Here is a 23,416-nt window from a genome sequence, read left to right on the forward strand (position 1 = left end):
TCTCGAAATCGCTGTCTAAAAAATTACTAATTTTTCTCTATCGGCTTCTTTTTTTAATGAAAATTCTATATATATATACATATATCAATTTATTTAAAGAATACACCAAAATGCACATCCAACACATTGCTTAAGACTATTTATTTGGTTGATTAAATTCACAAATTGCGAAAAGCACAAGACAAAAATGTGTCTGCCTTATTAATAAACGTAAGTCCAAGGGCGAAAAGACATATTATAATTTCCGCAAAAGGTCGTCGACGGCACACATTTTTATTTGGAATGTATGCCAAAACGGTGGCTCATTATTTCAATCATCACAATAGGACAAGCATTTGGTGTGGAAAAGTGTCGTAAAAATGTAATATTTTTTTTGTGTGTTTTCTTGTTGTTGGGATTTTCGTATTCTGTTTGCTTTTGAGCACTTTACCGCTTTTGACCAAAAGTAAACGCACATTTACAGATTGTGTGAACGCGATAGGGGCCAAGCACAAGGCTAAAAACCGAGACCCCCAAACGACAAGTCAATTGTGCGGCAAATATTGTCAGTGCCCACAAAAGTAGGCAATGCAATCTTGAAACGCGTTTTAAAACGCACACAAAACGCGCGCGGCACGACCAAATTGTAGATAAGCCTTAAAAAGACAACTTAAGACAGAATAGGACTAGACAAGTCCGTGCACGGCGGCCAACTGAAGCTGTCAGCAGCAATTGTTGCTGATTTTGTTTAACCGCTGCACCGAAGTCCGTGCTTCGGGTATTGTTCGGCCTTGGCTGACCGTCGCGGCGCATTCATTCGTACGTATTGTGTGGTAAGAACTTTGGCAACACACGAGTTCGGCTCTGTACGACAATAGTTAGCACATATGTGGTTGGTTGAGTTAAGAAAAGACACGACAACTCTTTTAATATTCGGAGAAAAAAAACATAAAAAATGTGTTGTTTATTAGCTAATAGATAATAATGCAATTAGAATTTGTTCTAAAAATGTTTCTTTTAGTTAATTAAATAGTTATATATGTGTATTATATGTATATAATAAACATATGTATGTATATTGCTGTTGCTGTTTAGCCCGAGGCAACAAAATTAGTGCCATGCTTTCTTTGCTTAATTATTTTATTTTAAAATATTACTAAAGTGAAGAGAATGTCTTTCGTTTTGCTGCATTTTGCATTAAAAGCTACAAATATGCATAAGAACTAACTGTTTAACATTGTTTTTTCAATTGCATTCTATTGTTTTGTGTTTTCTAAACACATTCAAAACATTTGAAACATTTTCAACAAAGCATTGCTACGTTTGTTTTGCTAAAGCTGCGCTAAGTGCTAAGTACAATAGTTATAAGATAATCTAGTACAATAGTTCTTATTATCCAAAATGTATATTATTAGTTATTATGAAATGTGAAAAATATGATCACTAACAGCACAACTTAAATGTATTAAAAGGCATTTATAGTTTTCTAATATTCAATTATTGCAACAATTTACGTTTCGTTTCATTTCATTTAACAACTAATGGCGCATTGTGAATGATGATTGAAAACATTTTTTATAGACTAGCAACATAAAAAATTTGTTATAATAATAATATGCATATTTATGTTAAAATCAATAGATATAGCACACAATGTAAGTACATCAAAATTATTAGTAATTTGTGGAATGATTTTGTGGTTTAGATTTGATAACCGTGTGATATCGAAATTCATCTAGTCAAGTTAATAATATAAAAGTCTAATATAATTTGTGCTCTAGTTTGTAAATAAATGTGTGGAATGTGCGTAGGTGTACATAAATTTGTAACAATTAACATTGCTTTAGAGATCCATTAGGTATTTTGGAAGAATAAAATATGCATTCGTGTATCGTTGTAAATTTGTGTCTTTGTGTTTTTAAAAATTAAGATATATATAAGTAAGTACATATAGAGGCTATCAATCCGCGATTTCTATTCTGTTGCTCTGTGCATACAAGAGATATGTAAATCATTTCCTCGTCTTTGTTCCCCAAGTTTTGTTGTTAGAGTTAGAGTTACTTGTAGAAAAATACTTCGTTGCTTTGTAAATGTTTAGTTCAAACCCAAACGCCATGCGGATTCTTGCTGGTTGGCACAGCCGTTTCCAGTTGACGCGGAGAGCCAATGATACGGCGACTGCTACCCTGCTTATTGGGTCCTTCTAGCAAATGCTTAATTTCCTCGGTGGTAGTCACGGTCAGACTCTGTAAGTTCACCTCTTTCATCTCGTTGACCAACTGCTCAACTTGACGTTTCTTCTCTGCAATGGCATGTTCAATCATCAGCAGCTCCTTCTTCAGGTTATCGGCCGTTTTGTTCGATGAATCCGTATTGTGGAGCGCTTGATCTATATCGCTTTGTATGCGTTCCATTTCCATTAGAAAATCACGCTCCACAGTTTGCCTGCTTGAAATATAATACAATTGTTACAGGTGTCAATGTAATTGGGGCGTTAAAACTCACCTGTTAGTTTGCTGTTGCTGTTCTAGTTCTATGTCATCCATTAGCAAACGCATTTTGTTTTTGCATTGCAGTAATTCCGTCTCGCAGTTTGCCAGCTTTGATCGTAGCAGCGCAATCTCAGATTTAAGTGTCTTCTCCTGCTGTTTAACCAATTCATTTTCCTCCTCCACATATTGCAATGTTTGCAACTGCTCGCTGCCCTGTCGAAAGATTTGATCCGCCTTGGATATTTCACGTGATATGGCTTCCAATTCATGCGCATGATCTCGCTCCCTGCTCTCTAGGTAAACGATTTCCGTATCAAACTGCAAAAATAACAATGTATTACTATTAGATGCTCATTACACAGCATAGCTGAGTGTAATCTCTACCTTTTGCAGCTCCAATTGCTGTGCTGTGATTTTCTCGCGCTGAAACTTGATTAGCTGCAACAGATCATTATATTGCGTTGCCTGGAACATGCTTTCGCCTTCATCCATGCACTGATTATTAACGCTGTTGTTGCCACTATTGTTGTTGTTGTTGTTATTGTTAATGTTATGTTGTTCGTAGTCGCTGAGAAACGGATTTGTTGACGAAGATGCATTAGATATGGTCTCTGAATTGCTGCTGGGTGGCAAGCGTTGGCTCTGGCACATGGGACTGCCACGTGGAGGCGGCGGATCGCGATATGGTGGCGGTACTAAAGCTCCATTTGATGAAATCGTTGGTGTTTGTTTATACAACTCTGGCGAGTTATTATTGTTATTGTTGCTAATATTGCTATTGGCATAAATGTCACATAAATGCTCGCTGCTGTTGTTGTTAATATTATTGTTGTTACTATTATTGTTGTTGTAGCACAATTCATTTGGACTGGCTCGACGCAGTTCACTGCTGGATTTGCTCAGCTGACTATAGATGTGCTGATTGCTATTATTATTGCCATTGCTGCTGCTGCTGTTGTTGCTGCTGCTATTGTTGTTGTTGTAGAAATCGTTGTAGTCATTTAAAGCGGGCGCATTGCTGCTGCTGCTTGTCATATCCAATGGATTCGATAGCGATTTCTCATGCTTGGGTACCAACGGAGCCGCTTGACTTGGCGGCAACAGCTGCTGCTGCTGATGTTGTTGTTGCTGCAGCAGCAGTTGCTGCTGCTGTTGCTGTGGAATGCCTTTAACTATGCCAATATTATCGAATTGTTTGGCATCGTATCCGCTGGAAAAATCAGTTACACATTATTACAACAATTTCAATAATTAGTTCAATTTTTTCTACACACCCAAAACTTTTCTTCAATTCCTTTGTGCGATAGCTCAATTCCACGCTGGACTTTTGCTTTTGCAACGAGGGCATAGGTAATTTACTCTCATTATTGTTGTTGTTATTGTTGCTTGGGCCCAGCGGTTTTTTTGTGGTCATAACAGCATAATTGTTATTGTTGTTGTTGATCTGCTGCTGCTGTTGTGGCTGCTGCTGCTGCTGTTGTTGTTGCTGTGGCTGCGATGACTGCTGCTTGTTCTCGGAACGTTGCAATATAAATTGCACATCATTTGCATACTCGCCCCATTTAAGCAGCAGCTTCATAGGATTTTCATTGGGAGCCAAGTGTCGCTCATTATTGCGCCAACGTTCGATTAACGTGAATCGTCCCACTTTGCCAGTTGCATGGGCCAAGGCAAACACCACATCCTGTAATAAAACGTGGAATAATAGATATAAGGGCATTAAGTACTAAGTATAAAAATCAATAATCACTTACCTGACAGGTTGTATTCACAGTTACGCCGCACACAATACGCTGAATGCCCTCGACCCAAACTTTTAACTCCATTTTGACGAATGAATTAATTATGTCGAAGTCGCTGTCGATTTTTGATTTTTCTTCTCCGTTACCAGCAAATTACTACTAAATTGGTGTCTAATGATTTCAAACGCAGCGCGCAGCGATGTCGATGACTGAATTGCTGTCGCGACTCGCGAGGGCAGCGAAGCGTGCGGTTGCCGTTGTTGTTGCTGCTGTTGTTATTGTTATGTTGTCGTTGTTAGAGCTGCGCCATAGCGAGACTGCTGTTTTGTCGTTATTGCTGCTGCTGCTGCCGCTGCAACACCAAATTGGGGGTGGAGCTGCACTTCCACTTTTGCTTGTCGTTGTCGTTCTCGTTGTTGCGCTTTGTTCCCTTTCTTTCTGCAGCTTTGTTGCAGCTTTTTCCCAATTGCTGCTGCCTGCTTGCCGTTTTGTTGTTGCTGCTTCACTTGCACTTATTACTGGTTTCAGAGCGCGGTCGGGGTGCGACGGGTTGTACAGGTGTATGTGTGTGTGTCGAGGTTTTGGTATGTGTGCGTTCGTGTTCTGATTCACTTTTTATTTGCTTTTCGTTTAACAATAATGCTGCAGTTTCGACGCGCACATAGTTGATCACATGTACGCGTGCTTTTCGAGTATTTTTCGCTTTGTTTCGCGCACGAAAATTGTATTATTTATGGATTTTTTATAAGCGAAAAACAAATGCACAATGCGCGCATTGTTGTTGGCATGCACTTGTACTCGATACCTAAAGACAGGGCTGTAGCAATAGTTGCTTAACCAGGGATGGATATTCAATATTTACTACAGCTGGCGCGTGATTGTGAATACTTTTAAATACAAGATTCAAAAATATATAATCGACAAATTAAAAAGGTTGATTTTACATATAAATTACTTTTATTATAATATCTATCTTAGGCTGAGATATAATAAAAAAAAGGAAATAAATATAAAGCCAGTAATCGATATACTCTACAGCTGCTGCCAGTGTGTACACACTGATAATTCTCAAGCACACTGAGACCTATCGTGGTCAAGTAATCGACTTGGCTTATATATCGATATGATATCAACAATCCTATTCGCAAAGCTGAACGAAAACAACTGCAAGTGTCGCAGCGCAGCAGCAGCAGCAAGTAGCTCTCGAGAAAAAACTTTTCATACATTCGTATTGATTTTAGTGCATTCTCGTTGTGTGATTAACCAAAACCCAAAAAAAAGCAGAAAGCTAAGTGTTGTAAATCCGAATTGGCTGCGAGGCAACTCCAGCAATTGTTGCTCCAAAAAGGGGCCCCTTAAGTGTTTCCACATCGTGCCTATGTATGTGTGTCCGTGAGTGAGTGTGAGTGTGTGTGGAGCAGCAAAAATGGCCAGCGAATGTTTCACAGCTGCATAAACATGATGAACTCAAGTTAGTCGCAACTAAGATAAGCATCTGTTTTTGGGTGCAAGATATATATATAATACATATAACGCATATTACTCGTGGCTGATTTTTAGGGCGCGGCGTCAGCTGCTCCTCAGCAGAGTAGTTTGTGTCTGAGAGTGTGTGTGTGCGTGCGTGTAAACAAAACAAAAATTCAAAAAGTGGAGCGAAGAGGGGCAACAACAACTAGCACAATGGCCAGTCGCAGTCGCGCTATACTAAATGTTAATCTCGATACGGTCATGGCCAACGATCCGTTGCGTGAGCTGTTCGAGGCCTGTAAAACAGGTGAAATAGCCAAAGTGAAGAAGCTGATAACGCCACAAACGGTTAATGCTCGCGACACAGCAGGGCGCAAATCGACGCCATTGCACTTTGCAGCGGGTAAGTCACACACCAAGTTTAGTTTTAAGTATTTTCATATCCATCATCATCATTATCGTACACCGTTTCTCAACGGTTCTGTCTGTCTATACAAAAGTGTAGCAAGGTTGAAGGACTCGCTTGCAACCCCCTCGCATCATTCCCCTCCCCCTTCAAAAAACAGATACACAGTCAGTGTGTGCATTCGTTAGCTGGTAGTTGGTTCTGCTCTGGCCTTGATCTACTTTACACACTGGGTGTGTGTTGTGTGTGTCTGTGTGTATGTGTGTGTGACAAGCGTCATTGTGTTGCCTGGGTCTGGGTCTGGGCCTGGCCTAGGGTTGGGGTTGGAATGTGGGATGGAGGTTGGGGAGAAAACCCCTCCCTCCCCTCTCCTCACTTGCTCGCCATTCGGTCGGACACTCGCTGTTCGGTTCGAGTGACGGCGTCGAGAGTTGACCTACTTTTCTGCTCGGTTTGTTTCCGGAACCCTCCACACTCCTCGTTGCTCGACTGTTTTGCTATGTGTTGCACTTTTGCAACATGTTTTGCTATTTTCAAAATTTCACCCTGGTCAGCATCAAAGCCAAAGGGGTTGCAGCAGCAACATCATGCTGCGTTCGCTTTGCTGACGTCTTTGACAATCAAAATATTTTGCATCTTTTGCGCTGTTTCGGCCTTGTTTGCAACGGCAACGACAGAAACAGCAACAAAATGTTGTCGACTTGGGGCCCCAAATAAAGTTCAATTACAAATTTCACTTTTTTGTGCTTGAAGCTCTCCAAGCTTGTCGTCGCTGTCACGCCCAGCTGACAACACTGACAACGCTGCCAAAACCGTTTGCAACGCACTCCCCCAACTCCTTATCTAATTAAAAAAAACCTTTTGACTGCTTTTGACTTTGGAGGAAGTTTCACGCCCTTTGCATATCAATTTGTGGCTTTTTTTTATATTTTTTGTTTTTTGTTTTGTCGTCGTCTATGATTCATGCACCGTTTTTTTTGTCGTTGTTGTTGTTACTGCTGCTGTCTTTCTAAACTGGTTTGCCATCCATTTTGTCATGTCTTTTGTCACGTTCTGAAAAAAAAGTGAGATCTCCAAGAGGTCTGCTTTATTGCGACTACTATTGTTGTGTATTGACAGAGTTTTCACCTTGTTGTGCTAGCAATAGCTAACTGGCTTACAGGCCAGCTCACTCACCCCTCTCACCCTTCACCCCTCACCTGTTGCAAATTGCAACACGTTTCCCTACGAAAAAAGAATTCACATACTCACACTTACTATTCATTAAATTGTTTATCCGACTCGCTCGGTTATCTCTCTTAGCTATTTGCACAGCTTTCTCATTTATCTGGACGATAAGAAACTTGATAAATATTTCCAACACGTTCGAGTATGTGCTGATATAGTTTCAAGTCCCTCGCTCTTATACATGTTAACTCTAATCAAATACATAGCCCGACAAACATATGTCTGAAGTATAACAACTGTTGAGCTAATTAACCTTCAACATTATTATTAAAGTACGGGTATTTAAGCGTGTTGTTATATTAAGTTTATTGTTACCGAGTATAAAACAATCCTCAACAGCGCAAAACTATTTAAAGCAATACATATTCAATTGCTTAACAACTGAGTAGTTAATAACATTTTCCATTCTATTAATTTTCACACACAACTTTCGTAATTGTTTAACCAAAAGTGAACGGCAGCAAAAACAAAAACAACAACAACAAAAACAGAAACAGCAACAGAAAAAAGTGTTTGCATTGATTTCGTAAAAAGATTTCGGGGAAGAGTGCATAATACTAATTTCGATTCGGTTCTCATTGCTATTCAAGTCTTTGCTCTATATTTAAAGATAATTAATGAAGACTATTTTTAATTTTTGAGCTGTTTCTTTGTGGCCAGTAATTATTGCAATCGTTTCTTTGCCAGTATTATTCGTTTCCGTGTTGAGGATCAAGAGATCAAGAGCTAAGGCGAAATTTCATTAATTATTTTGCACGTTATAACATAATCAACAGTTTAACCATATTATATTTAGGTTAAATTCGTAAAGCAACTCAAAAATAATGCACTTTATGAACTTGATGAACTTAATGGCAATGTATTGTAAATACAAGCATGCTGGGAAACATTTACTGAAATGTGATTTGAGATCAGAGTAATCTTTAATATATAACGGGGTTTGACTTGATTTTTGAATGATAAATGAAGCTAGATGGAGAGGAGACTATCAGCATACTATGTATAAGATCACAGGCTAAAAGGTATCACCTAAAAAGAACATTCTTTCACATCAATTTGAAGTAAATTCCGATGGAAAATTGTCATAAACAAAATTTTTGTACAAATAAATATGTTTTAATTGAAACTGGATTGTAGTTTAAAAAATTAACACATTCTTAAAATAAAAACATTTGTTGATACGTGACTTAAGATTAAAAATAAAACCAAGTTCATATATTAAATGCAAAACTAATGTTTTTTAAATTAAAGCATTTTTAAATAAAAACGTTTGTTGATACGTGGTTTGAGATTAGAGTTAGTATAGAATACAGTTGATGAACCGAAACGAGTCGCGATTGAAGTCTTTTGATAATTTGTTTTAGTTTGAAACGAAACAATTAATCTTTTAGTTAACTTTACTCTTTTGTTAATTTATTTCTGCAATCTTTTCGGTTTATTTATTTTCGTTTGTCCTCAACACGTATTCAGAGATTCGCCAAAAATGTTAACTAGATCAAATAGGAAGTGATAATGGTTAAATCAGGGGGTGTGTGTTGACAGCTGCTTTCCTTCACTGCTTTTTATCTGAAGCATGTTTTGCTTGCTTTTATTGTTTAAACAATAAGCAAGGCAAAGATTTATGATGCCAACAAGGTCACTCGACTGCTATTAGAACCAATAAAATGCTGCAAGGTGCCGGACTGCCGGAAATTTATGTTAGCTTCCTCCCTCAAGGTCTCCTCCAAAGCATTCCCCTCACTTGTCGAACAATGGCAAAATGCAGATAACCAACGAAACAACCATGTGAGCCACTTTTAGGGCTTGCTGTCATTGCTGTTGTCACATTATTATTAGCATTGAGTCTAACACTGAGTACATGTTTCTTTCTTTCTTCTCTCTCCCCCTTTGACAACCTCACAGGTTATGGACGTCGCGAGGTGGTCGAGTTTCTGTTGAACAGCGGCGCCTCGATACAGGCCTGCGATGAAGGTGGACTGCATCCGCTGCACAACTGCTGCTCATTTGGCCATGCCGAGGTTGTGCGTCTGCTGCTCAAGGCCGGAGCCAGTCCGAATACCACCGACAACTGGAACTACACGCCGCTCCATGAGGCGGCCAGCAAGGGTAAAGTCGATGTTTGCCTCGCGCTGCTGCAGCATGGCGCCAATCACACCATTCGCAACTCGGAGCAGAAGACGCCACTGGAGCTGGCTGACGATGCCACACGTCCCGTGCTAACCGGGGAGTATCGCAAGGATGAGTTGCTCGAGGCTGCTCGTTCGGGTGCCGAGGATCGTCTGCTGGCGCTGCTCACACCTCTCAATGTCAATTGTCATGCTAGCGACGGACGTCGCTCGACTCCGCTGCACTTGGCTGCGGGCTACAATCGCATCGGCATCGTGGAAATACTGCTGGCCAATGGCGCCGATGTGCATGCCAAGGATAAGGGCGGCTTGGTGCCGTTGCACAATGCCTGTTCGTATGGACACTTTGATGTTACCAAGCTGCTGATACAGGCGGGTGCCAATGTCAATGCCAATGATCTGTGGGCCTTTACGCCGCTGCACGAGGCTGCCTCGAAGAGTCGAGTTGAGGTGTGTAGTCTGCTGCTGAGTCGCGGTGCTGATCCCACGCTCCTCAACTGCCACAACAAGTCGGCCATCGATGCGGCACCAACGCGAGAGCTGCGCGAACGCATTGCCTGTAAGTATCCCATGTATATCATCGAAAGAACTGCTTTCTCATTTGTTGTTTCCCATTTCAGTTGAGTACAAGGGACACTGCTTGCTGGACGCTTGTCGAAAGTGCGATTTGTCGCGTGCGAAGAAGCTCATCTGTGCCGAAATAGTTAACTTTGTGCATCCGTATACGGGTGACACTCCGCTGCATTTAGCCGTCGTCTGTCAGGATGCCAAACGCAAGCAGCTGGTCGAGCTGCTGACACGCAAGGGAGCGCTGCTCAACGAGAAGAACAAGGCGTTCCTTACGCCCCTCCACTTGGCAGCCGAGCTGTTGAACTATGATGCAATGGAGGCGTTGCTTAAGCAGGGCGCCAAGGTCAATGCCTTGGACAGTCTTGGCCAAACAGCACTGCATCGTTGTGCACGCGACGAGCAGGCGGTGAGATTGTTGCTCTCCTATGCTGTGGACAGCAATATTATCTCGCTGGAAGGCCTGACAGCCGCACAGCTGGCCTCCGATAATGTGCTAAAGCTGCTGAAGAATCCACCAGACAGCGAGACACATCTGCTGGAGGCAGCCAAGGCCGGAGATTTGGATGCAGTGCGACGCATAGTGCTTAACAATCCACATACAGTCAATTGTCGTGATCTGGATGGACGCCATTCGACGCCGTTGCACTTTGCTGCTGGCTTTAATCGTGTGCCTGTCGTTCAATTTCTGCTGGAACATGGCGCTGAGGTTTACGCCGCAGATAAGGGCGGTTTAGTGCCGTTGCACAATGCCTGCTCGTATGGACATTATGAGGTAACCGAGCTGCTCGTCAAGCATGGCGCCAATGTTAACGTATCCGATTTGTGGAAGTTTACGCCGCTGCATGAGGCAGCTGCCAAGGGAAAGTACGACATATGCAAGCTGCTGCTGAAGCATGGCGCTGATCCCATGAAGAAGAATCGTGATGGTGCCACACCGGCGGATCTTGTCAAGGATTCGGATCACGATGTTGCCGAGCTGCTACGTGGTCCATCGGCACTGCTGGATGCCGCCAAGAAGGGCAACTTGGCGCGTGTGCAACGTCTGGTGACGCCAGAGACGATCAATTGCCGGGATTTGAATGGACGCAATTCGACGCCACTGCATTTGGCCGCCGGCTACAATAACTTTGAGTGTGCCGAGTATTTGCTGGAGAATGGCGCCGATGTCAATGCTCAGGATAAGGGTGGCCTAATTCCGTTGCACAATGCCAGCTCCTATGGACACTTGGATATTGCGGCGCTGCTGATCAAGCACAAGACCGTGGTGAATGCCACCGATAAATGGGGCTTTACGCCATTGCATGAAGCTGCGCAAAAGGGACGCACACAGCTCTGTTCGCTGCTCTTGGCCCACGGTGCGGATGCTTATATGAAGAATCAGGAGGGTCAAACACCCATTGAGCTGGCCACAGCGGATGATGTGAAATGCCTGCTGCAGGATGCGATGGCCACGTCGCTGAGCCAACAGGCGCTTCGTGCTTCCACGCAATCCTTGAGCAGCACTTCGCCAGCACCAGATGCCGCCTGCAGTGCTGCAGCTGCAACAGCAACATGTTCATCGACATCAGCTGCAGCTGCCGCAGCATCAGCCTCGATGCTCTCACCCACCACGGAGACGGTGCTGCTGCCGTCGGGTGCTTCCATGACGCTTAGTGTACCAGTGCCACTGCCACTGAACAGTTGCGCCACTCGTATCAGTCCTGCGCAAGGCGCAGAGGCTCATGGCGCTGAGAATTCGGGCAGCGAGGATCTGCTCTCCGATCCGGAGTCCATTACAAATGTCTCTGGTTTCTTGAGCAGCCAGCAGTTGCATCATTTGATTGAGCTGTTCGAGCGGGAGCAGATCACACTGGACATACTGGCCGAGATGGGTCACGATGATCTCAAGCAGGTGGGCGTGTCCGCCTACGGTTTTCGACACAAGATACTCAAGGGCATTGCCCAGCTGCGCGCAACGACAGGTGAGTTGAATTAATGTGCTATTAAATGTGAGGCTATTATTAAACTTTTATTGTTGTTTAATATTCAGGCATTGGCAACAATGTGAATTTGTGCACGTTGCTCGTCGATCTGCTGCCGGATGACAAAGAGTTTGTGGCTGTCGAGGAGGAAATGCAGGCAACAATACGCGAGCATCGTGACAATGGACAAGCGGGTGGCTATTTTACACGCTACAACGTAGTGCGGGTAAGTGAAATTCGATCTTGAGATTTACATTTACTTTAATTGCCTTCCATTCGCAGGTACAAAAGGTACAGAATCGCAAATTGTGGGAGCGGTATGCTCATCGCCGCCAGGAGATTGCCGAGGAGAACTTCTTGCAGTCAAATGAGCGCATGCTTTTCCATGGCAGCCCCTTCATCAATGCGATTGTGCAGCGTGGATTTGACGAGCGTCACGCCTACATTGGCGGCATGTTTGGTGCGGGCATTTACTTCGCTGAGCACAGCTCCAAGAGTAATCAGTATGTGTATGGAATTGGCGGTGGCATCGGTTGTCCATCGCACAAGGATAAGTCATGCTATGCTTGCCCCAGGTAACTATTGCCTATGTTATTAAAAAACTTAAATTAATTACTTTTGTTTGCTTGCAGGCAATTGCTGTTGTGCCGGGTTGCACTGGGTAAATCGTTTTTGCAGTATAGCGCCATGAAGATGGCTCATGCGCCGCCCGGGCATCATTCAGTCATTGGACGCCCTTCGGCAGGCGGTCTGCACTTTGCTGAATACGTTGTCTATCGGGGTGAACAGGTAACTATTTCTGCTGCTATTTCATTGTATGTTTATTAATCATTGGTTTTGCGTTTGCAGTCTTATCCAGAGTACTTGATAACCTACCAAATTGTCAAGCCCGATGACAGTAATAGCGGTGCGGAGGAAACAAGATGATGGATGCCCTCTGTTGGCTCGACGCCTACAACGACATCGCCAGCACCGCAACCACAACAACAGACCTCAGCTCCAGCGCCGGCTATAGCTCCAGCTCCAGCTCTGGTTCCAGCTCTATCTCCGAATCCAGTTCCAGTTTCAGTTCCAGCCACAGTCACAGCCACAGCTCCAATTGCCAAGAGGCGGCATCGGCACGCCAAAACGAACCAGCAACAACAACACCAATACCAACAACAACCACAGCAGCGGCAACATCAGCCTCAACAGCTGCCATTGCAGTTGCAATATCAACATTATAAGCCGCAGCAATCGACGCCGATGGTGACCACGACACAGCCAACACCAGCGGGCGTCTTTACGCACAACAACAACAACCATAGCTATAATAGCATTAGTAATAACAATAATAGCAACAGCAGCAATAATAACAGTAACAACAACAATGATATGTCACCAATATCGAATAGCAATAGCTACTCATCGGTGGACACAAATCAAACGCTGCTCAATTCAATTGCCAATCAACGTGGTGGCGGCGGCGGCGGCGGTGGAGGTGGAGGTGGCGGTAACCAACGTCTAAATCATCATCAGAGCCGCAAATACAGTCAATTTATGATCATAACGCCCGCCGTTTCGATTGATCGTGACTTTGAGTATGAATCGCATTTGGATTTTGAGGACTTTGCCAATGCGGCGCACAACAATGGCAATCTCTTTCGCCTAGGACTGCGCCGAAGTGGCAGCAGTAGTGACGACAGCGGACACAGCAGCGACAGCAGCTTTAGATCTAATTACAATCCCTATTTACATCACAGTCGCCAGCATTTGCTGTCCAACAACAAAGGCAACAACAACAGCAGCAACGCTCGTCGCTTCTACACGTTCTCATCGTGGCGCTGGTGCACGTTGCTTTGTGCGGCAATGCGATGCTTTGGTGCTGGACATGGGAATCAGGCTCCATATAGCAGCTCCTTTGTGCAACATCATCGCTTGCGTCGTTGCTCATCGTACAACGGCGATACCGCCTATGATTATGAGCATTTTGCGGCACCGTTTAAGGCTCGAAAAACACGCGATCATATGAATAATATTACATACGAGTTGTGACGGTGGCCGCTTTGCAAATATGAACAGCATTTTGATCTCTTTGTCGCCGTTGTATTTGTTGGTCTACTCCTAAAACTTCTGCTCCTTATTAGACTTTTATTACAATTATTAGCTATAAATGTCGTGTACTGTGTGTCGTCGTCATTGTCGTCGTCGTTTATTCTATTAGCATGTAAGCGATATAAATTGATCGTCAAATCAAAAGAGCAGCACATTTTTTGAGTGATTTTAATTCGAAATACGAGTAATTATATAATAATAATAATAATATTAATAGCGATTATACACAAACGATTATACAGACGAGGAAAGTATAAATATGAAAATGAAATAATGCACGCGCGTTTACTTAAGTGTTTAAACTTTAAAGTTAGCTAATTAATTTAAATGACAACAATTCAAACTCCAATTAAATTTAAATATACATAAATATACAAAAAAAACAATATTGGTCTTTGAATTAATTGACTTAAGCAGTACAATGCAATTTTGCTATCAGCAAAATACTGATAGGTTTTTTTAATTTATAAATACAAAAATGTCGCATCGGCAATAAGCAAAAAAATGTGGAACGCTTCACGATTTTGCGTGTCATCCTTGCGCAGGGGCCATGCTAATCTTCTCTGTATCGTTCCAATTTTAGTATATGTTCTGCCGAAGCAAGAACGAATGTATCTCAACAAGCGCCCTATATAAATCATCATCCCCGAAAATAAGAACTTGGGAATTACAAGCAAAACAGAACAATTCCGTGATAGCGCCATCTATGTTCTAAGTTGTGTACGAGATAATACAAATCGGTTTGAGCATCGACTAAGCGGGAAATGGTTCTTTAACTGACTAAGGACTTTTTGAGGTTTTTTACAATAAGGTAATAAAATGAGATACATATTTTAATTTAAAGTTGAAAACACAAGTTTTTTTTATTTTTGGACTACAATCGAGAGTTAAGATTTAGAGGCACGACTAATAGAGTTTTTGGTTATGACCAATCAGGGTTTCTCAATAGGAATTATAAATACAATTTATACACATAACAAATACAAAAAATTGAGTGCAGCTTGTAAAAAAGTGTTTAGTGTTCAGTATGATTGTGCTGTTCGAGATTCAGATTTCCCGCTGTCCACGCTCTCGACATTACTCGTGCTTCAGCTCTGGTTGTAGATCGAACCAGGACTTCAGACCAGCCGGCGTGGTGATATCACTGTCATCCAAAGGTATCTTGAGCTGCAATAAAAATAAATAAAAATGTTAGTTGGGTCAACAAAAAAATGTGGAACGCTTCACGATTTTGCGTGTCATCCTTGCGCAGGGGCCATGCTAATCTTCTCTGTATCGTTCCAATTTTAGTATATGTTCTGCCGAAGCAAGAACGAAGTTAGCAAATTGCAGTCGCTATTTATACTGCACTCATGGCAAACTACAACTTGGGAATTACAAGCGCGTGTATGTCTGGCAAACCTCAGGTAGACGCTTTCTTAACTAGGGGTGGATTACTGAATGCTACTTACCATGCCAATGATGGGACTGCCACTGGATAGAAAACCCTTCTGTGTGCAGACGGTGACCTCGAGCTCGGTGTGTCGCAGCTCGGCAATTGAAATGAGGTACTCGAAGGACGCATCATAAGTGGGATTGCAGTTGTCCTTGATGACGCTGGTTTTGCGCTTCGACTCCTTGCTGCGGCCAGGTAGCAAATACAGCTTAACATATGGATCAGGTATGCTGCTGGGATCGCGCAGAGGTATATGACTTATTTTGTGTATGGTCACGTCGAGTTTTTGCCTTTGTGCTGAGTACGTGAGAGAGAGCTGAATGCGACCCAGACCATGTTCGCCAGCCGATGAAGTCGTTTCGGGTACGCGATGGGTTAGCACTTGGCTGACCACTTCACTGATGGGTTTCTCCATCGAAGCGGAGGCTGAAATAACTGGCGTTACTTTAGTGGGTTCTTCCTCGATAATGGGCGACTCTGTAGAGAGGCGCTTGTTGATGCCTTGAGTATCCTAAAATGAATAGAATAAGAAGTCTTTAACGTATTACTCTCAGTTAATAATATTTTACCTTAACAGCTGGAGGAGTCACCGTGGCTTCAGGTGTCTTAACGGAAGCGCTGCGTGCCAAGGCGGCAGCTTGTTCCAGAGTATCGGACTCCTCAATCTCACCGGCCTTCATAATGCGCAGAGATAGTGACATGTACAGCTTCGATTCAGGTCCAGACTTTTGCAACTGGAAGGGTTGCTGAATGACTTCCATGTTGAACTGTTTAAGAAGCGTGCTCAGAGTATAAGTGTATTGACCGATATCATTGCCAGTCTTCTGATCATAGATCTTAACATTCAAACACTCGTTGTCAGGATTTGTCACGAGGAAAGTGAATCCTTGCTCCCAAACAGGCGAATCATCACGCAAGATCATTGCAGTTTGCTTCTTTTGCTTGTTGACGCTGCAAACGAGGTAGGGATCAGGTTTGGAGTTGGCACGTGCTTGCTGTAAACAAATTTGGTTTAGTGAATAAAAAAATATAAAAATATCTATAGAGAACTCACCTTCAGATGTCTGGCGGAGTCGATGAAAACGCTGAGCACAGCAGAGCTCATGGTTGTCACGCGCAGCAATTGAGTTTCCAGAAGAATCTGTTGCAGATCATTGGGATCGGCTGTCAGCTTATACCATTGCAAACGCACATGGAGATCGCCATGCTTGGCCTCTTCCAATGGAAGCCACTGTGCAAAGATTAAGGGATTAATAATAAACTATTATTTTTTATTATAATACTCACAGTATCGAGCACGCCCTTTTTGATGACGCTGGATATATCGATGGAGGCTCTAAAGTTGATAAATATAGCATTTAGTGTTTGGATAAATATTTATCTAATTTATAAAAAAGTATATTTGTTAAGTGTTTTAAGCGGGGTTTGGGTCGAAAGTGGAGTTTGTTTTAGGGAGTTTTGAGTAGAGTGTGAACTGTTCAGAAGTTCGGGCTTGTTTGTTTTTAGTAGTAATTGTGTTTGGTTTATTGAAGACTCATGTTAATGTGTTATCGATTGCATTGCCTAACCTGCCGAGCGACTCATCATCACTTGTGCGATCCCAATCAAAGAGTCTAAGCACCAGTATGGCACGTTGTGAGACCTCAACCACCGCCTTCTCCGATTCAGGCAACATTAATTTATGGCAATATGGAAGATATTGTATTAATACTGTTAGTTTTGCGCAACGAGCTTGACAAAAGGCTCTACAGTTGGTTATTGTATTTACAGTTAATCTGTTATTATATCTACTAAATACGATTCTAGAAATTCTATACTATATACTTAGCATGCAGTGTTCAATACAGGGTGCTGCAACTGGTGGCGAGTGTTTGCGAGTATAGAATGTGTGTGTTTCAGGGCATGCAACAAGAATTAGTAATAGGCTGTAGTTAGTTCAATACATGGTGAGCATTTAGTCAGTCTCTTAATGTTGTTGTGAAAGCGTTCGATATCAAATGTGAGGTTACAAAGAGAGTCTACGGCAGTGACTAACTCACTTGAGTCACGACTTTACTTTATAGATAGGGGTATTTTATTGAGAATTATTCTAGAATTCATCATCATAAATATACTTTTCTATTTCGTTTAATGTTATGATTGATAGGATCAAATCTTTACTTGATTTCGCAGTTGGTTTCAGTAGAGTTTTAAGTCAGTAATTAGTTAAGGAGACGCAACTTGGGAACAGATAAAAACGCAACAAGAGCTCATAAAGCAGTAACAACTAGACGTTAGCAATTAGAACACAGTATCATGCCGCAATACAACCTGCCCAATATATCATCGGCCTGTACGCCTGGCATACTTTGATCATAGTCCCACAATGAAATACCAACCAAGTGGTTGATGGTGGTAAAAATACTCGCCTAGAAAAACAAGTGTGTGTCGTAAATACGTGAGAGAAAGATACAAAATACAGATATATAGAAAAGAGAGTGAAAGAGAGAGAGAGAGAGAGAAAGAGAAGATACCATATAACATATAAGTCTTTATTGGAGTTAGATCTTAACATGCAAGCAAGCAGTTGAAAGCCATCATTTCTAGTAAACAAACAATTAACTACGAGTATTACTCACATACTATTTGGGAGAAGAGGGAGAATTTTATGTTTGGATAGGGATTTGCAAGTTCATCGTGTTCAAGAATAACCCCAAGCCTGATTGATTGATTGATATAGTTGGGATATAGCTTACCTGCCGAGGTCTTCATCAGTTTTGTTATCATCCGAGTCCTTCAATATTATGTCGACCCATTGGCCCATTTCAATAAAAACTGCCGTCTATAGTTTTCAGTGGCGCGAGACGCACAAACAAAATACGAGTACATAATGTCAAGAAATATGCATGGAAATCAAAAAATGAAATGATAATAGAAAGATATAAACAGAACAACAAAAGGCTACGGCATCAACAAAGTAAGTGATATAAATATATATATGTGTGTGTGTGTATGTGTATGTGTGGCATGCAGCAATCGATTGGCAAACGGCAACAATAGACTACAAAAAAGCATACGCTGTGTTTTCTTTTTTTTTTTAATTTTCTTTTGCATTGCATTGCACTGCATTGCGTATACGCACCTCGCACCAATAATCCCACTTGGGATTCACATTATTATCAATGATTTGTGTTCTAAACTCCTGGGAGCCCACATTGATAATGGCATATGGATCAGATTTGCCCTTACCCAGCACACTGATGTCTTTCTTCATCAGGTTCTTGGCCTCGACCACATGAATGCGCAGCAGACCCTGTGGAAAAAACAAGAACATTAAAATACCATCTGTTTAGGTTCAATACCTATAACTCACCTCTGGCTCGGGCATCTTGAGTGCCACAGCGGGCACCTCGTCGCTGAGTGAAATGGGCAATTTGTTGGGCAACACCATCACATTGCCAATCTGCTCCACAATGATGCGACGCAATAGATCGGACAAACCAGGCATGTCCATAAAATCAATCACTCCCACCAGATTAAAATCGATATTGGGATTGTTGAGGAAAAAGATCTGCAGTCCACCAACCAGCGGCATGGAGCGAATCAATGGCTTCATCACCACACGCACCCAGCCGTGTATTTGGAAGTCCTTGATGCCACCCTTCATGCCACCCAAATAGAAATTGATGTCACAATCGCTGGCATAGAACAAGTCCAGATCCATGATAATCTCGTTGCGGTCCACATTCTTATCGTAGATCTTGACGCCACCAATGCGTGGCGGAATCGTGCCCAAGATGATGCGATCGAAGCGAAAGCCATTCATCTTGTATTGCGACAAAGCGAGCGCCACATTCGGTTCGATTGTCTCCTTGACCAGGGTGCGGGCAAAATGATTTGCATTCGGCCAGACTTGCTTCAATATCTGTACGAAATTTGTCAAGCATTGTGCAGTGTGCATAGATAGCTGAGTTTCTTACCTTATTCAGCCACTCGGCACGCTCCACATCCGGGAAATAAACCCAGGCGGGAAGCTCATCGATGCGTGCCAATATTACATCTTTCTCCGAGGCCAAGGCCGAGGCCTTGGCAATGTCACGTTTCTTCTCCGACGTCTTGGCCAGCTGATCGCGGGCCACAGACAGAATGACGGGTGCAATCAGCCAGGCCACGGACCAACCCATATAGCCGACCATATAAATGGAGCCCACAATTGCGATCTTTTTGCTCACCGAATACAGCACCGAGAATATGCTGTTGTCATCGCTGGTGCGTGCTTTTGCCACCGTTGTTGTTGTTGCAGTCGTTGTTGTGGCTGTGGTTGTTCCATTTGCCGTCGCTGGCGATGGCGACACTTCACTCATGTCGGCTAATTTTGCCAGAGGCACAATGGGTGTCTCCTGGTCTGGATCCGGTGGCACAATAAACTCAGCCAACGGCACAGTTGACCCTTCGGAAGTTGTATCACTGCAAACAACAAGCATAAAATGAGCACAAAGAATAATACATATACTATTTATTTTTATAGTTTTTAGCGCCGTTTGTTTAGCCGGGTGATAAAAAGTATTACACATAGGGCAGCTGATTCATTAGCGTTGAATGCCGCCTCATCTTGATGCGTCCCGGCATTCTGCTCGCTCGATTCTCGATGATGATGATGATGTCACTTTTCTACGTTTAGCAAAAAGATGATTCTAAATGTTTATGGTCTTTATATGGTATGTGTTAGTTATAAACTTTGCCGTCGTAATTCGTTTTTATACCGTATATTCACTTTTCACGTTACGAGCAATTTCTTTTATATGCCTTACGTATTACGCATACGTCGCGTGGGCTAGCGAAATTGACATACTTTCGTTTCGACGGGGGTCGTACAAGTGGCAACAACAACAAACACCTGTTGAGTTCAAAGCAAGTTAGCATCCATAATTCAGCTTTATGGTGTATATTTACTCTGTTGTGTTTGTAGTTTTTGATACTCTAACCCGCAGAATGGCATCATGATAAAATGTCTAAGGGTAGTAGCGAAGGAGACGAATGCCATAAAGTTTACATGCAAAGGCGAAAGCAATGTCGACACGACCCCAACATTCTACAAGTATTTTTATACACAAACAAAAACAAACAAACAAATTAATCCGACAGCTAGTGGAAACTTGATAGAGATGTTGCTCTTTGTTTAAAATAAAGTACATGCTCATGCTTGGGGTTTTTGCAATTAGTGGAGAAAAATAAATATTTAACATGCTAATAAAATGATGAAAATATTTGTGGTATTCTCTTTAACGATTTTTCAATTGCTAGAAACTAAATATTTGTATAACATAATTATTTATACAAATAATTAGCAACAGAATTCTCTTCCTTTGAAAGGAGAGCGTACAAATACTTCGCTTTGCCACAATTGGCCACAACATTCTGCCTTCTTTTGGTCTCATCTATAATTTAAAGCTCTTGGGCAAATTTACAAATTGCTCGCTGCCCTGTCGCCCCCTTGTTGGCACCGTCATTATTGCCATCATCATCATCGTCAGCGTCGCTGACTGTTGACTTTTCTTAACAAAATATTTTGTTTATGTTTTAATTCATTTTCGTTTCAAGTTGCTGCTGCCACGCCCCCATCTCCCACCTCCTAACGTCTTCAACAACCGAGTTATTTTGGAGCTCATCCCTTGACTTTAGCGTGTATAGAATAACTTTTTTGCCATTGTCTTAACCTGTTCATTGTTATGCCATAAAGTTGAAGTGAGCTTTTGTTTTAACGATAAAGTAATGAGTTCAGTTGATGGAAATGTAAGCGGGTGGTAAGTGGGTGGCTAAATGGTAGCTAGGCGTCGTCAATGTTGCCGTTACTAAGCTATGCTAATTTCCGTACGTTTTATTTTTCGAATTTACTCAAGAGCTCGGGACATTTGTCATGGCAAATGCGCTGCTTGGGATTGTGGGAATTTGTCTAGGTCTCTGGGCACCTGTTGAGTGCCTTCTAAAGCCAGCTCAAAATAAACAAAGAGCGAGGGGGAGATAGAGAGCGAGAGAGAGAGACTGAAAAGAGAGTCGAAACAGATGGGAGGTCATGTCTGACATAATTTTAGCTGTCTGCTGCCTTCAATTGGCATCCCAATGCCAGTCAAGCCAAGAACTTGAACTCACTTAACAACTATTCACATATGAATTTTGATATTTATTTCTCTCTCACTCTCTATTCTCACTCTATTGCTGGCTCTCAATCGGTCTCACTTATTCACTCGGCGTTTTTATAGAATGACGTAGTCGACTGATTGATGTAGTTGCTGTTGCTGATGTTGTTGCTGCTGTTAAATGTGCGATTTCAACATGTTATACGGGTGACCTGCTTGCTGGCCATGTGCTTAGTGTTTCTTTGATAGTGTAAATAATGTAATGAATATACAAAAAAAAAAAAAAATAGAATACGTTAATTGTTGCATCACCTCATCGTTTTGTTAGTGTTGTGCACGTCTCAGTGTTTTTTGTTTGTTGTTTATTTGAAGCTTCTGCCGTTTGTGTTGTCTGTGTGCGAGTGCTAAAAATGAAAATTGCAATAAATAAACAAACAGAAATTCAAAAAATATGTGCGAGCACAATAAATAAAATATTGATAAAGCACACAATAGGGGTAAAGTCTCTAAATTAGTTTAAATTGTTCATGACTCAAGTATAATTGAATTCCATTAAATGTATAATTGATTTATGACGATTAAATGTATGAGTTATTTGAACACTTTTACTTTTCGATTATAGTTCTATAGACATTGAAATGACAAATTATCAAATCAAATCAGCTGTGAAAACTTATCAGCTATAAAAATATTTTATTGAGCTGTCGCTGCATGTTTCCGCTGTTTCAATTTCACTGAAATACAATTTCTGACCTTTTTCAATTGCAATTGTTAATAAATTATGTGTATCTAGTACATTCTGCATATCTATAAATGTATTTTTAACCGCTCACACACAAAATGTTATTCATTTGAAATTCACAAACATTGCCACACACATACACACATTCACAAACAAATGTTTTCAAGTATCTGAAATTCTTAAATATATAGTATACAAAGTAGATATAAAAAGTTGCCAATATGGAATACTGTTTGTGTATTTTTGTCAAGTTCTATTTCTCGTTCGTTCTCCAAACAACAACAAGTAAACAAATCGCATTTGTCTTTGGTTTTTGCGGCTCATTTGTTGAATGTTTTATTTTGGTGCCTTAGAAACCGGATTCTCTGATTACGCATCAAACAGAAACCAAAGTTTGAGCAACAACAACAATTTCAGAAATCGTATTACGCACCCAAGAAAACAACACTTTATAAACTCTCTTTGGTTTTTCGTTTTTGTCGTTTTTTTCTTAGATTTTTTTTTTTTGAAATATTTTTTTTTATTTCTTGCTGATTGCGCGACGCGCTTGACGACTTGGCGCCGTCGACGACGTTTTGAAAACTGAACGGAAATTCTGAAGGCGGCAGCCAATAGAAGATGTTTGAGTAAAAGCTTCGCAGCGTTTGCCCGTTTTGAGCAAAAGCTCCCGCACAGCAGCCAGGCAATGCGGTTTCTACGGGTATTACCAGTAGATTCTTTGGCGCCATGCGGGGTCCGATTCAACAAGGCTGGGCGACACTGTACAGCAAATCAGCTTACAACACATAATGATACATAATTCCAATTAAAATTGAATTACAACTAAGCAACTAAGAATTGAATGATTTATGTAGTTGCCACATTGTGAATTATGTTGAAGAATTCTTAAAGTATTTTGTATTCTGCTTTGTACCACAAAGAAGCTTACTCATAATAATTCAAATTCAATTGAAATTGCTTTGTAATCTGTTTATTTACCACATTTTGATTCATTGAATTCACTGAAAAAAATCTGAATTAGGTTAAAGAAATAATAAAGTATTTTGTAATAAAACAAAT

General features: G+C 41.6%; 3 protein-coding genes and 2 non-coding genes across 8 annotated transcripts; 1 reads left to right on the forward strand and 4 right to left on the reverse strand.

Moving 5' to 3' along the window:
- Positions 1–910: 910 nt before the first annotated feature.
- LOC117574912 (probable serine/threonine-protein kinase cdc7) lies at positions 911–5,020 on the reverse strand. Of its 2 annotated transcripts, none has more exons than XM_034258958.2 (5): positions 4,226–5,020; positions 3,746–4,155; positions 2,856–3,681; positions 2,485–2,789; positions 911–2,424 (listed from the first exon to the last, which is right to left on the reverse strand). In XM_034258958.2, the coding sequence occupies exons 1-5, from the start codon at positions 4,295–4,297 to the stop codon at positions 2,079–2,081; spliced, it is 1,959 nt and encodes a 652-aa protein (XP_034114849.1). In that variant the 5' UTR covers positions 4,298–5,020; the 3' UTR covers positions 911–2,078. The 2 variants fall into 2 exon arrangements, with proteins under 2 accessions (XP_034114849.1, XP_034114848.1); XM_034258957.2 differs by having other exon boundaries at positions 911–2,427.
- A 325-nt stretch (positions 5,021–5,345) lies between these two features.
- LOC117574312 (poly [ADP-ribose] polymerase tankyrase) lies at positions 5,346–14,401 on the forward strand. The gene is given in 7 exon segments (XM_034258121.2): positions 5,346–6,083; positions 9,216–9,998; positions 10,060–11,970; positions 12,039–12,196; positions 12,253–12,545; positions 12,603–12,759; positions 12,820–14,401. Coding segments are annotated over 7 exon segments (4,677 nt in total). The 5' UTR covers positions 5,346–5,893; the 3' UTR covers positions 14,005–14,401.
- A 163-nt stretch (positions 14,402–14,564) lies between these two features.
- Positions 14,565–14,671, reverse strand: LOC117576997 (U6 spliceosomal RNA). The gene has a single exon (XR_004572993.1). It is a non-coding gene; the product is annotated as a U6 spliceosomal RNA (small nuclear RNA).
- A 238-nt stretch (positions 14,672–14,909) lies between these two features.
- On the reverse strand, positions 14,910–22,884 carry LOC117574838 (extended synaptotagmin-2). 3 transcript variants are annotated; one of them, XM_034258828.2, is made up of 11 exons: positions 22,791–22,884; positions 21,928–22,019; positions 19,459–19,945; positions 18,852–19,403; positions 18,621–18,791; positions 17,810–17,907; positions 16,787–16,835; positions 16,554–16,730; positions 16,069–16,494; positions 15,516–16,010; positions 14,911–15,231 (listed from the first exon to the last, which is right to left on the reverse strand). In XM_034258828.2, the coding sequence occupies exons 2-11, from the start codon at positions 21,930–21,932 to the stop codon at positions 15,142–15,144; spliced, it is 2,550 nt and encodes an 849-aa protein (XP_034114719.1). In that variant the 5' UTR covers positions 21,933–22,019; positions 22,791–22,884; the 3' UTR covers positions 14,911–15,141. The 3 variants fall into 3 exon arrangements, with proteins under 3 accessions (XP_034114717.2, XP_034114719.1, XP_051862540.1); XM_052006580.1 differs by lacking the exon at positions 17,810–17,907 and adding an exon at positions 18,235–18,320; XM_034258826.2 differs by lacking the exons at positions 17,810–17,907; positions 18,621–18,791; positions 18,852–19,403; ... (1 more) ...; positions 21,928–22,019; positions 22,791–22,884 and adding an exon at positions 17,068–17,189 and having other exon boundaries at positions 14,910–15,231.
- On the reverse strand, positions 15,272–15,378 carry LOC117576998 (U6 spliceosomal RNA). Its single transcript, XR_004572994.1, has one exon. It is a non-coding gene; the product is annotated as a U6 spliceosomal RNA (small nuclear RNA).
- Positions 22,885–23,416: the final 532 nt, after the last annotated feature.

This window comes from Drosophila albomicans, chromosome 2R, assembly GCF_009650485.2.
Source record: "Drosophila albomicans strain 15112-1751.03 chromosome 2R, ASM965048v2, whole genome shotgun sequence".
Taxonomy (NCBI): domain Eukaryota; kingdom Metazoa; phylum Arthropoda; class Insecta; order Diptera; family Drosophilidae; genus Drosophila; species Drosophila albomicans.